The sequence below is a fragment of the Muntiacus reevesi genome, chromosome 9 (genome assembly GCF_963930625.1).
Source record: "Muntiacus reevesi chromosome 9, mMunRee1.1, whole genome shotgun sequence".
In the NCBI taxonomy this organism is placed as follows: domain Eukaryota; kingdom Metazoa; phylum Chordata; class Mammalia; order Artiodactyla; family Cervidae; genus Muntiacus; species Muntiacus reevesi.
This window is the reverse complement of record NC_089257.1, coordinates 73,190,915-73,203,985: the sequence shown is the minus strand read 5'-3', so window position 1 is coordinate 73,203,985 and position 13,071 is coordinate 73,190,915. Positions and strand designations below refer to the sequence as shown.

General features: G+C 37.0%; 1 protein-coding gene and 1 non-coding gene across 9 annotated transcripts in view; one reads left to right on the top strand and one right to left on the bottom strand.

Annotated features, from left to right (window-relative positions):
* C9H11orf65 (chromosome 9 C11orf65 homolog) overlaps nt 1-13,071 on the bottom strand; it is a 107,721-nt gene that overhangs the window by 53,661 nt on the left and 40,989 nt on the right. For 7 of the 8 annotated variants that reach the window (XM_065944065.1, XM_065944062.1, XM_065944068.1 and 4 more), the window contains exon 2: nt 8,342-8,431. In XM_065944065.1, the coding sequence (XP_065800137.1) occupies nt 8,342-8,422 (81 nt within the window). In that variant the 5' untranslated portion in view covers nt 8,423-8,431. Of the gene's footprint in view, nt 1-8,341; nt 8,432-13,071 lie in introns of those variants that run through there. The other variant, XM_065944066.1, reaches the window with a different exon arrangement.
* Nucleotides 7,458-7,529, top strand: TRNAC-ACA (transfer RNA cysteine (anticodon ACA)). The gene has a single exon. It is a non-coding gene; the product is annotated as a tRNA-Cys (tRNA).

Here is a 13,071-nt window from a genome sequence, read left to right as displayed (position 1 = left end):
CTTTGGGAGCTATTGGCATTTGATTATAGGTCTTCTAGAAGACTGGGGGAGATAGAGACTACAATCTTGGAGGGCACAAACAAAATTTTGTGCACACCAAGACCTACAGGAGAGGAGCAGTGACACCACAGGAGACTGAACCAAACTACTTGCTCATGTTGAAGGGCCTCCTGTGGAGGCATGGGTTGGTAGGGGCTCACCACAGGGATGGGGGCATTGGAAGGTCCCCCTTGGTGTAAACCCTCTTGGAGTTCACCATTAACCTTACCATAGAGCCTACAGACCCTAGGGCTGGGTTGCCTCAGGTCAAACAACTATCAGGAAGCAGTGCAACTCCATCCATCAGCAGATAATTGGATTAAAGCTTTACTGAGCAAGGCCCTGCCAACCAGAGCAGACTATTTTTCTCAACACAAATCCCTCCCATCAAGAAGCTTACACAAGCCTCAGCCTCATCCATCAGAGGTCAGAAAGAAGAAGCAGCTAAAACAAAAACCATATTAAGGAAACTTAATCACAACGAAAAAACAGAAAGTTATGTCCCAAATGTAGGGACAAGATAAAACCCCAGTAAAACAACTAAATGAAGTGGAGATTGGCAAACTTCCAGAAAAAGAATTCTGAATAATGACAGTGAAGATGATCCAGGACCTCAGGAAAAGAATGGAGGCAAAAATTGAGAAGATGCAAGAAATGTTTACCAAAGACCTAGAAGAAATAAAGAACAAACAAACAGAGATGAATAATACACTAGAAGGAATCAATATCAGACTAACAGACAGAAGAATGGATAAATGACCTGGAGGACAGAATGGTGGAAATCACTGCCACAAAACAGAATATAGGAAAAAGAATAAAAAGAAATGAAGACAGCCTAATAGACCCCTTGGGCAACATTAAATGCAACAACATTCGCATTACAATGATCCTAGAAGGAGAAGAGAGAGAGAAAGGAGCTGAGAAAATATTTGAAGAAGAATTGCTAAAAACTTCACGAACATGGCAAAGGAAATAGTCAACCAAGTCCTGGAAGCACACAGAGTCCCCAAAAGGATAAACCCAAGGAGGAACACACAGAGACACATAATAATCAAACTGACAAAAATTAAAGACAGAGATAAAATATTAAAAGCAACAAGGGAAAAACAACAAATAACATACAAGGGAACTCCCACTAGGCTATCAGCTGATTTCTCAATAGAAACTCTACAAGACAGAATGGAATGGCATGATATATTTAAAGTGATGAAAGGGAAGAACCTACAACCAAGAACGCTCTACCCAGCAAGACTGTCCTTCAGATTTGATGGAGAAATCAAAAGATTTCCAGACAAGCAAAAGTTAAGAGAATTCAGCACCACCAAACCAGCTTTACCACAAATGCTAAAGGAACTTCTCTAGGCCAGAAACACAAGAGAAGAAAAAGATCTACACAAAATAAAACCAAACCAAAACAAACCAAAAAATGGTAATAGGATCATATGTATTGATAATTACCTTCAATATAAATGGTTTAATGCACCAATCAAAAGACATAGACTGGCTGAGTAGATGAAAACATATGCATATATGCACCAATTACCACATCACTCTGCTTGACCCCCTCATATTGTATGTAATTATTTTATATTGTTAAGTTAATCATGTTCCCATTATGGCTTGCAATTGTAATTATCTTTTTTGTCTGGCTATTGATTGTGAAAATTAATAAACACCTTTTACTCTTGTGATTATGTAACTATTATTCACTTAATACCACTGTATCATGATTGGTCAACAGAAAAATAATATAACTCTATATCACCAAAAGTGGGATCTAATAGAAAAACCTGTAATCACTTTTTAAAATCCGAATGCATGTCAGAATTATCTTGAAGTTTTTTGAAAATACAAATGTTCAGGTATTGCTTTTTGCTCCAGAGCTCCAGATATGTTTCTAATCAGCAGCCATGTTTAAAAACAACTGGACTATATGGTGACCTTTTACTTTTATCTAGTTAGTTTCACTTTTTCTATTTTATATTCAGTACTCCCATTTCATTTAGTTTACATTCTCCAATTTCTGCATCTCTTCTTTTTTTTTTGATGTTCTTTCTCAAGCTTTTATCAAGTATAGTAGAAAAAATTTTCCTTACATATGTATAAGTATGTACAATATATATATTTTAGAAAACTTATGAATTCTTGCCTAACTAAAAAAATTATGACACCTTGATTCCACTTATTTGACTTAATATGAATAGAAGGCAAGATTTAAAATTAAAAAATAGATATGCAACAAGCAACAAAGACTTACTGTACAGCTTAGACAACCATAGTCAATATCTTGTAATAACCTATGGTGGAAAATAATTTCAAAAATGATATATGTGTATTTGTACAACTGAATCATCTTGATGTGCACCTGAAACATTGTCAGTCAATAAAATATATATAATATATATATATATATATAAAAGGAAAAAAATGGATTTTATTAAAATTAAAAACTTATCAAAAACACCTTTACAAGAGAAATGAGGTACCCTGGAAAATATTTTATATCAATAAAGGATTTATATTCAGAAAATTTGAAAAACTCCCCCAAGTGAATAATGACAAATAGAGGTGATGTAACTTAAAGACTGGAATATTGGAAGATATGTGAAGAAAAATTTAGGGATATTTAGATCCTCATCATATACAATGAGGAGTCAAGTGATCCTGTGTAGCATGATGGAACAAGAAACAAAAGTCTTTACAGAAACAAGGTAAGAAATAGAGGATTTAAAATAATGACTCATGATACTGAGAGGGGAGATAAGCAGGGGTTTGGAGGATAAGTAAGATAAATTCTTAATTGTCTTTGCAGAAAGTCAACAGTTCACTTCTAAAACTGATAAGTAAAAGGTAATAAGTACATTATTCAGAAGCATGGAACTAGTGACTAGAAGATCTAAAATAAAAAATAGTTAAAAGTGGTTGCTTTTAGAGAAAGAAGGTGGAAAGAGGTGAGATGGGATAAAGACTTGCTTTTTAGTGTAAGTTCTACATATTTTGCTTATTTTAAAGAAGTACACATATTACTTTGATAAAGATATTTAAAATTATAGAAAAATTCTGAACTCACATTACTATGATTGTGCAAATTATTCAATTATAGGATCACATAATATGCTAAATTATGCAATCCTTATTAAGAAGTCACCTTCTGGGCCACCTGAATCAAGATCAAATGTATTCTCTTTACATAGAGAATTAGAACTATATTAATCTGCCTTATATTTGCAGCATCACTTTCTTAGTTCTTTTTTCAGAGCTTCTAATCTCTTTTCAAATTCAGCTTCTAGATCACACTATCTATCGTATGGGGTGCCATTTCATCTCCAGATACAATCCTTCAAAAGCCATTCAACATACTGATCTAAGTTAAATTGATTACCAATTTTATCTCCTTCAGATTCTGTTATTTCTTTTCCTGTTTCTATATCACTGGTTTTCCTTAAATGCCAGGTGACTGCCCATTAGTAGTGCAGAATAAAGGTCCGTGTCAATTTTTCTAGGGCGCTAGTATAAATAGTCTGTGCTTTTGTGTAAATCTACTGTTTTCCCACTGTTCATGCTCCTGAATGAGAAGATTGCCTTGGATATTTGTGAAGTGGGTAGAATAAGTTAATCAACAGACTTTCTCAAAGAAAGTACAGTCAGGTAGCCAGTTATTAAGCCGGACATCTCTCAAATACTAAAATTCAGAGGGTTTTACTATACAGTACCAAATTCATGCTAGAACTAGCTTTCCCAGATGGTTCATGTAAATTTTTTAAAGAGATAAGCTTTCAGCATTTGTTTCTTTTGACTATGCCTTGTGGCATGTGGCATCTTAGTTTCTCAACCAGGGATCACACATATCCTCTGCACTGGAAGTGGGGAGTCTTAACCACTAGACTGCCAGGGAAGTCCCTCAATTTGTTTTTTGAAATTTTATTTTATATTGGGGTGTAGTTGATTTACAATGTTGTGTTAGTTTCAGGTATAAAGCAAAGTGGTTCAGTTATACATATACATGTATCCATTCTTTTTCAGATTCTGATTTGGGTTTTAAGAAGAGGACTGATCACCAGGGAAACCAGAAAATTCCATCTTGAAGCCCAAAAGAGATAAGTGTTGGGCATTTGCCAGTCATAAATGGCATATTGAAGAGTGAAAGTGAAAGTCGCTCAGTCATGTATGACTCTTTGCAATCCCATAGGCCACATAGTCCATGGAATTCTCCAAGTCAGAATACTGGAGTGAGTAGCCTTTCCTTTCTCCAGGGGATCTTCCTAACCCAGGGAACAAAGCCAGGTCTCCCACATTGCAGGCAGATTATTTACTAGCTGAGCCACCAGAGAAGCCCAAGGATACTAGAGTGGGTAGCCTATCCCTTTTCCAGAAGATCTTCCCAACCCAGGAATTGAACTGGAGTCTCCTGCATTGCCGGTAAATTCTTTACCACTGAGCCACCAGGAAAGCATAGGACTACCACCATGTTCTTAATAGGAAACACCCCATTTGGCTTGAAGGGAAAACAACCACTTTGGTAACCTTTGGTCTTCCACAGCGCATGGAGCCAGAGGAAACTGGCAAGTTCAGACTCTGGGTAACTGGCAAGTAAGAGACTGGCAAGGTCAGAGTCTGAGAGTGCAAGGCTTCTTTACATAAGATGCCTGGGTCCCTGAGAAGGATCTACAAATAACCTAAACTTTCAAGAAAAAACTGGAGTATATGCATGGTTTCCTAGGGAAAGGGTCCATCCCTTCTCATAGAGCCAAGAGTAGGTTAAAATTCTGAGACAGAGAACAGCACTAACCCAGTTGCAGGCAAGAATGAGGAAGCCACCAGATACATCACCTAGAGCCAGCCATATCTGAGAGCTTGCCAAGCTGTCACTGAAGTTAGAACATGACTCACAGCAGAGACAGTCAAGCATTGTTTTTCTGTACTTCTCTCTAACCGTACTTCAAGTTATTTCAAAAACAAGGCCCTGGGTTTGGTCCACTGCTATCTTGTATTCATTCTTGGGTATTAATTCACCAACATTAAACTCCAGGATGGAAGATGTGGTAAGACAAGACTCCCTTCCCTACAGAGTCTTTTGCTGGTTTCAGTGGTGGACAGTGGTCATCACAGAAAACACACAGAAACTTTTCCCTGGAACTGAGGTGGGATGAAAAGTGCCTACTGTGAATATTATCATCTCTTTCCTTGACCCTTGACCTCCAGTTTCTGAAGATATAGCCGAAAATAATCTTCCTTGAAGATCAGTTCAGTTCAGTTCAGTCGCTCAGTCGTGTCTGACTCTTTGCGACCCCATGAACCGCAGCACGCCAGGCCTCCCTGTCCATCACCAACTCCCGGAATTTACTCAAACTCATGTCCATCGAGTTGGTGATGCCATCCAGCCATCTCATTCTCTGTCGTCCCCTTCTCTTCCTGCCCTCAATCCCTCCCAGCATCAGGGTCCTTTCCAGTGAGTCAGCTCTTCGCGTGAGATGGCCAAAGTATTGGATGCTTCAGCATCAGTCCTTCCAATGAACACCCAGGACTTATCTCCTTCAGGATGGACTGGTTGAATCTCCTTGCAATCCAAGGGACTCTCGAGAGTCTTCTCCAACTCCACAGTTCAAAAGCATCAATCCTTCAGTGCTCACCTTTCTTCACAGTCCAACATTCACATCCATACATGACTACTGGAAAAATCATAGCCTTGACTAGATAAAGGGTAACAAATTCATAAAACAAAAACACAGTCTTCCAATGCCCTGTGCTTTCAGATATACTGGGTTTAGTTCAGCTGCCAGATAAACTGATTGATGCATTCATCTCGTTAGCCAGGTGAGCCCACCTAGTAATGTGAGAGGGCACTGAGAGCTGGAAAGGGCACTGGAACCCCGATATCACCTGAAAATCCTTTCCTGGGAAGACAGTTTCATGAATGAGGTCTTCCAAGCAAATGACACCAAACCTTCCCAGGTGCTCCTCAATCACTGTGTCAGAGAGATGACTTTATTCTTGACCTTGGCTTGTCTGTGTTTCAGGATGAGCTCCTGAACAGGCTTCAGATCTGGAAATCCCTAGGTCACCTGGGCTTCCCTGCTGGCTCAGATGGTAAAGTCCACCTACAGTGTGGTAGACCTGGGTTTGATCCCTGGGTTGGGAAGATACCCTGGAGGAGGCCATGGCAACCCACTCCAGTATTCTTGCCTGGAGAATCCCCATAGACAGAGGAGCCTGGTGGGCTACAGTGGGTCACAAAGAGTTGGGCACAACTGAGTGACTAAACACACAGCACAGGTCACATAAGTTTCCACTACACAGTTTTTTCATGGTTTAAGGAGCTACTTTCATAAAGATACCACTGAAAATATTCTTCAGATGAAGTCTTGCAATGGTCCTCTGCACCAGTAAATTCACCCCATTAATCCTTTGTGTGCATACAACAAAGACCAAGGAATGTTTATCTGGCACTTCTAAGCTGTGAGGTTTCACTTCTAGTCATTAGAGTCACGCTCTGTCATGCAGTTGATGCCAGGAATTATGTAGGAACCATTCTAGTTGCTTATACTTGCGCTCTTTTTCTTTCCTTCGCTCTTTCCTTTGCAAAAGCTCCTCCTTTGCCTGGGTGACTCTGAGGGCCTGAGAAGTCTTCCTCTTTTTCAGGACATTTTCTGGCACCAAATGGATCTTTCTTTCTTGGCTCTTGCTGCACCATCTTCCCAACACTTCAGGCTGCTCAGGGTTTGTCTCTTCTTATGCCCAACAGTTAATATCCATCTACCAGCAGATATTTAACTAATAAGACATATCCACCCACCTGCAGCTTTTAGTCTTAAAGTGACACTGGAGACAACTGGCGTAACTGTTACATGTACAGACTTTCAATTAGCCCCATTGTCTATAGCCATTTTCCTTTTAGCCCTTTAGAATTACTAAATCCTAGGGTTCCAATGAGAAATAGGCTATCTCATTAGTGCCTCTTTAAGTATGTCTAGGTAAATCTTCTACATAGATATGTCCAATAAGATACTACCATTTATTTTTGGTTTTCCAGACATAACATAAAATTTCTTATTTGCTCATGAACTCCCCTTTCTCTGTTTTGGGTGAACTTTCAGTATATTGTCACTTCATTTGGATTCTAGAGGGATAGAAAGTGAAAATGTGTGCTCAGTCTACCATTTTATTAAAACACACACACACACACACACACACACACACACACACACACACTTGTTTATATACAAGACTTTTCTACTGAAGCTCCTTAAATTCAAGGATGTATTTTAAAGAGCCTAGCGCAATGTCAGGAATGTAATAAGTGTTCAAAGGTATGTGGCTGATTGTATTTGAATGTGGAAGAGAACAAATCACAAATGACAGAAAAGCTTAGGCCTAGATGATAAGCATGCTGTTAGATACCAACAAAGGAACAAAGAAGTTCCCTGGTGGCTCAGATGGTAAAGCATCTGCCTACAATGCAGAAGACCCAGGTTCAATCCCTGGGTTGGGAAGATCTCCTGGAGAAGGAAAAGGCAACCCACTCCAGTACTCTTGCCTGGGAAATCCCATGGACAGAGGAGCCTGGTAGGCCACAGCCCATGGGGTCCCAAAGAGTCGGACATGACTGAGTGACTTCACTTCCAACAAAGGAATAATAGACTTTAAAGAAAAAATTTTTTTAGTGTTGGAAATCAACTGGTATGCCCTAGTATAGGCAAATAATGGAAACTATTTTTCAAGACATCATTAACTGTTATGAAATTATTTTTGTGTGCTAGAAACAGACATGCCACTTTACACACAGAGTGTTGGTACTATCCTAGAGAGAAGAGAATTCATTTTGCCTCTTGGCTCTCACCTAATCCAGTAAATCAACTTGGAATATTCCTTATTGGGTAAGACCATAGGGCATACTGTAACACAGCAAGAAACTACTACATTAATTCCAGATATGCATTATGTCCTCAAGTGTAGGTACTCAATAAATATTTAATGAGTGAATGTATCCCTAACACTTGCTTGCAAACCTGATTCCAGAGTCAAGAAACAAAGTTTTCAGAGGTGAAAACCAAACAAGTGATGATTTCATTATAGTGGCTATTATCAAAGTACCTGACCTAGATCAGAAACTCAGTAAATATTTGTGAGGCTAATAAGATAATTACCTTTAACTTTTTCCAACTTTAAAAAAGCCTACTTATCAAGCAAATGCTGGGGTATGACTCTTTAATACAGTAATACTGAAAGCCACTGAATTTTATAAACAGTTGAACTATATATCAATTATATCTCAATAAAGCTGTAAAAAAAGAAAAAAACTCACAAGGAAACTTTTCCAGGCCTTCTGAATGACTCTGGCAGCTCTGTCTTTCCTTTCAAATTCTGATTCCTGTTTCAAAGCCATGTGAAAGTCCTAAAATAAAATAAACAGAGGAGTAAATTTTAAATTACTTTATATACTCCATCATGAAACTATCACTAGAACTATATGAAAATCAAATATAAAGTACAAAGGAAATACTGAAAATGATATTTGGCATCAAAATAACTAAAATAAACATTAAAATTGACACCTTTAACTGATAGCCTCTGTTCCAATTTGCTTTTTATTAAAGTATAGTTGATTTACAATATTATATTGTTTTCATTATTTTTGAAGATTATACTCCATTTAACATTACAAAATAATGGCTGTATTTCCCTATGCTGTAAAATATATCCTTGTTGCTTTTCTACTTTATACATAGTAATTTGTCTCTCTTAACCCCCTACCCCTATTTTGTTCCTTGCCTTTTCCCACTCTTCACTGGTAACCATTAGCTTGTTCTCTATATCTGTAGTCTTGTTTCTGTTTTGTTATATACATCATTTGCTTTAGTTTTTAGATTCAGCATATAAGTGATAATATAGAGTATTTGTTTTTGTCTGACTTTTTCACTAAGCATAATAATCTCTAGGTCCATTCACATTGCAAATGGCAGAAATTGTCCTTTTTATAGTCAAGTAATATTCCACTATATATATATATATGCATATCACATCTTCTTTATCCATTTATCTGTGGATGGACATGTAGGTTGATTCACTATCATGGCAAATATAAATAATGCTGCTAAAAATAGTGGGGTGCATACATCTTACTGAATTCTTGTTTTCATTTTCTTTGAAAATGAAACAGCAGTGGAATTGTTGGATCATATAATAGTTCTATTTTTAGTTTTTTGAGGAACCTCCATACTGTTTTCCACATTAGCTGCACCAATTTACATTCCCACCAACAGTGTATGAGGGTTCCCTTTTCTTCACAACCTCACCAACATCTGTTACTTGTAGACTTTTTGATGATAGCTATCCTGACAGATATGAGATAATATCTCATAGTTTTGATTTGCATCTCTCTGATGATTAGCAATGTTGATCATCTTTTTAAGTGCCTGTTAGCCACGGGTCTGTCTTCTAAATGTCTATTCAGGTCTTCTGCCTATATTTTACATTGGATTATTTGTTTTTTTATATTGAGCTGTAGGAATTATTTACCTATTTTGAATATTACTGCTATTGTTTATACCATTTGCAAATATTTTCTCCCATTCTGCAGGTTGTCTTTTAGTTTTGTTGATGGGGTTTTTTTGCTGTGTAAAAGCTTTTAATTATGGCCGATGTGGGGTTTGCTTTTATTTTTGCTTTTATTTCTTATGCCTTAGAAGAATGATCCAAGAAAATATTGCTGTAATTTATATCTAAGAGTATTCTGCCTATCTTCTCTTCTAGGAACTTTATGATTTTAAGCTTTAAATTTAGTTTTTAAACCATTTTGAGTTTTTGTATATGGTGTGAGGAAATGTCCTAAATGTCATTGTTTTACAAGTGACTGTTCAGTTTTCCCAAAATAACTTGTTGAAGAGACTGTCTTTTCTTCATGGTGTATTCTTGCCTCCTTTGTTGTAAATTAACTGATGGTAGATGTGTGGGTTTAATTCTGGGCTCTCTATTCTTTTCCATTGATCCATATGTCTGTTTTTGTGCCAATACCAAACTGTTACAATGACTGTATGGTATTATCTGAGGTCTGGAGGTTATGCCTTCAGCTTTGTTCTTTTTTCTCAGGATTGTTTTCAGAATTCAGGATCTTTTGCGGTTCCATTTAAAATTTATTTTAACTTTTTATTTTATCTTGAAGTATAGTTGATTAATGATGTGTTAGTTCTAGGTATACAACGTGCTTGAATTATACATATACATATATCTATTCTTTTTCAAATACTTTTCCCATTTAGACTGTTATAAATATTGAGAACAGGTCTTGGTGCTATACAATAGGTCCTTGTTGGTTATCCATTTAAAATATAGTAATGTGTACATGTCAGTCTCAAACTCCCTAACTATTCCTCCTCCACCATCCTTCCCCTCTGGTAACCATAAATTCATTCTATAAGTTTATGAATCTGTTTCCGTTCTGTGAATAAGTTCATTTGTATCATTTTTTTTTTTTTTAGATTCCACATATAAGCAAAATCATCCAATATTAGTTGTTCTCTGTCTGACCTACTTCACTCAGTATGACCTACTTCACTCTAGGTCCATTCATGTTGCTTGCAAGTGGCATTAGTTCATTCCTTTTAATGGCTGAGTAATAGTCCATTGTATATATGTACACATCTTTATCCATTCACCTTTTGATGGGACATTTCTGTTGCTTTCATGTCTTTGATATTTTAAACAGTGCTGCTATAAAAAGGTGCACTAATCCTTTTGGATACCTGTTTTTACCTTGATGTATGCCCAGGAGTGGGATTGCAGGATTATGTTAGCTGTACTATTAGTTTTTGAAGAAACTTCTATACTGTTCTCAAAAGTAGCTCACCAGTTTACATTCCCACCAACAGTATAAGAGGGTTACCTTCTATCCACACCCTCTCCCACATTTACTGTTTCTGGTTTGTTTGTTTGTTTGTTTGTTTTTAATGATAGCAGTTCTGACTGGTGTGAGGTGATATCTCATTGTAGTTTTGATGTGCATTTCTCTAAGTAATGTTGAACATGTTTTCATGTGCTTCATGGCTATAGGTATGTATTCTTTGGAGAAATGTCTACTTAGGTCTTCTGCCCATCTTTTAATTGGATTGTTTTTATGATATTAAGCTCCATGAACTATTTGTAAATTCGGAGACTAATCCCTTGTTGGTCACATCATTAGCAAATATTTTTTCCCATTCTATAGGTTACCTTTTAGTTTTGTTTATCATTTCCTTTGATGTGCAACAGTTTCTGAGTTTAATTAGTCCTATTTATTTTTGGTTTTATTTCCATTACACTGGGAGGCAGAAAAAAATTTTGCTGCAATTTATCTCAGAGTGTTCTGTTTAGGTTTTCTTCTAAGACTTTTATAGTGTCTGGTCTTACATTTATATTTTTAATCCATTTGACTTTAGTGTATGGTGTTAGAGCATGTTCTAATTTTATTATTTTTACATGTAACTGTCCAATTTTCCCAGGGCCATTTATTGCAGAGACTATCTTTTCTTCATTGCAGAGTCTTGCTCCTTTGTTGAAGATTAAGTGATCATAGGTGTATGGGCTTATTTCTAGACTTTCTATCCTGTTCTGTTAATCTATATTTATATTTTTGGCCAGTACCATAATGACTGGATGACTTACAGCATTGTAGAGTCTGAAGTCAGGGAGCCTTATTTCTCCAGCTCTGTTTTTCTTTCTCAATATTGCTTTCACTATTAGGGGTCTTTTGTATCTTCATACAAATTTTAAGATTTTTTTGTTCTAGTTCTGTGAAAAATGCCATTGGTAATTTTATATGGATTCCCTGAATCATTAAATTTCCTTGGGCAGTATAGTCATTTGGACAATACTGACTCTTCCAATCCAAGAGGATGGTTTATCTTTCCATCTATTTTGTCATCTTTGATTTCTTTCTTCAGTGTCACAGTTTTTGGAGTAGGGGGCTGTTGTCTCCTTAGGTAGGTTTATTCTTAGGCATTTTATTCTTTTTGTTGCAATGGTAAATGGGATTGTTTGCTTAATTTCTCTTTCATTGTAGTGTACAGCAATGCAACAGATTTTTGTATTAATTTTGTAACCTGTAACTTTACCAAATTCACTGATGAGCTCTCATAGTTTTTGATAGTGTCTTTAGGATTTTCTATATATTGTATCACGTCATCTGCAAAGTGTGACAGTTTAACTTTTTCTTTTCCAATCTGCATTTCCTTTATTTCTTTTTCTTCTGATTGCCATAACTAGGGCTTCCAAAACCATGCGGAATAAAGGGGCAAGAGTGGACTATTCCTGACCTTAGAGGAAATTCTTTCAGCTTTTCATCATTAAGTATGATGCTAGCTGTAGGTTTATTGTATATGACCTTCACTGTATTGAGGTAGGTTTCCTCATGCCAACTTTCTCAGTTCAGTTCAGTTGCTCAGTCCTGTCCAACTCTTTGTGACACCATGGATTGCAGAACACCAGTCTTCCATGTCCATCACCAACTCCTGGAGCTTGCTCAAATTCATGTCCATCGAGTCAGTGATGCCATTCAACAATCTCATTATCTGTTGTCCCTTCTCCTCTTGCCTTCAATCTTTTCCAGCATCAGGGCCTTTTCCAATGAGTCAGTTCTTCCCCTCAGGTGGCCAAAGTACTGGAGTTTCAGCTTCAGCATCAGTCCTTCCAAAGAATATTCAGGACTGGTTTCCTTTAGGATTGACTGATTTGATCTCCTTGCAGTCCAAGGGACTTTCAAGAGTCTTCTCCAACACCAAGTTCAAAAGCATCAATTATTCAATGCTAAGCCTTCTTTATGGTCCATACATGAAACTGGAAAAACCACAGCTTTCACTATATGGACCTTCATCAGCAAAGTAATGTCTCTGCTTCTTAATATGTTGTCTAGGTTGGTTATGGCTTTTCTTCCAAAGAGGAAGAGTCTTTTAAAATCATGGTTTTCTGCCATAATGGTGGCATCTTCTGCTCATCTGCATATCTCAGGAATTTTGAAAAAGTCCATGACTCTCAACAGTCTACTCCAACACCAAAGTTCAA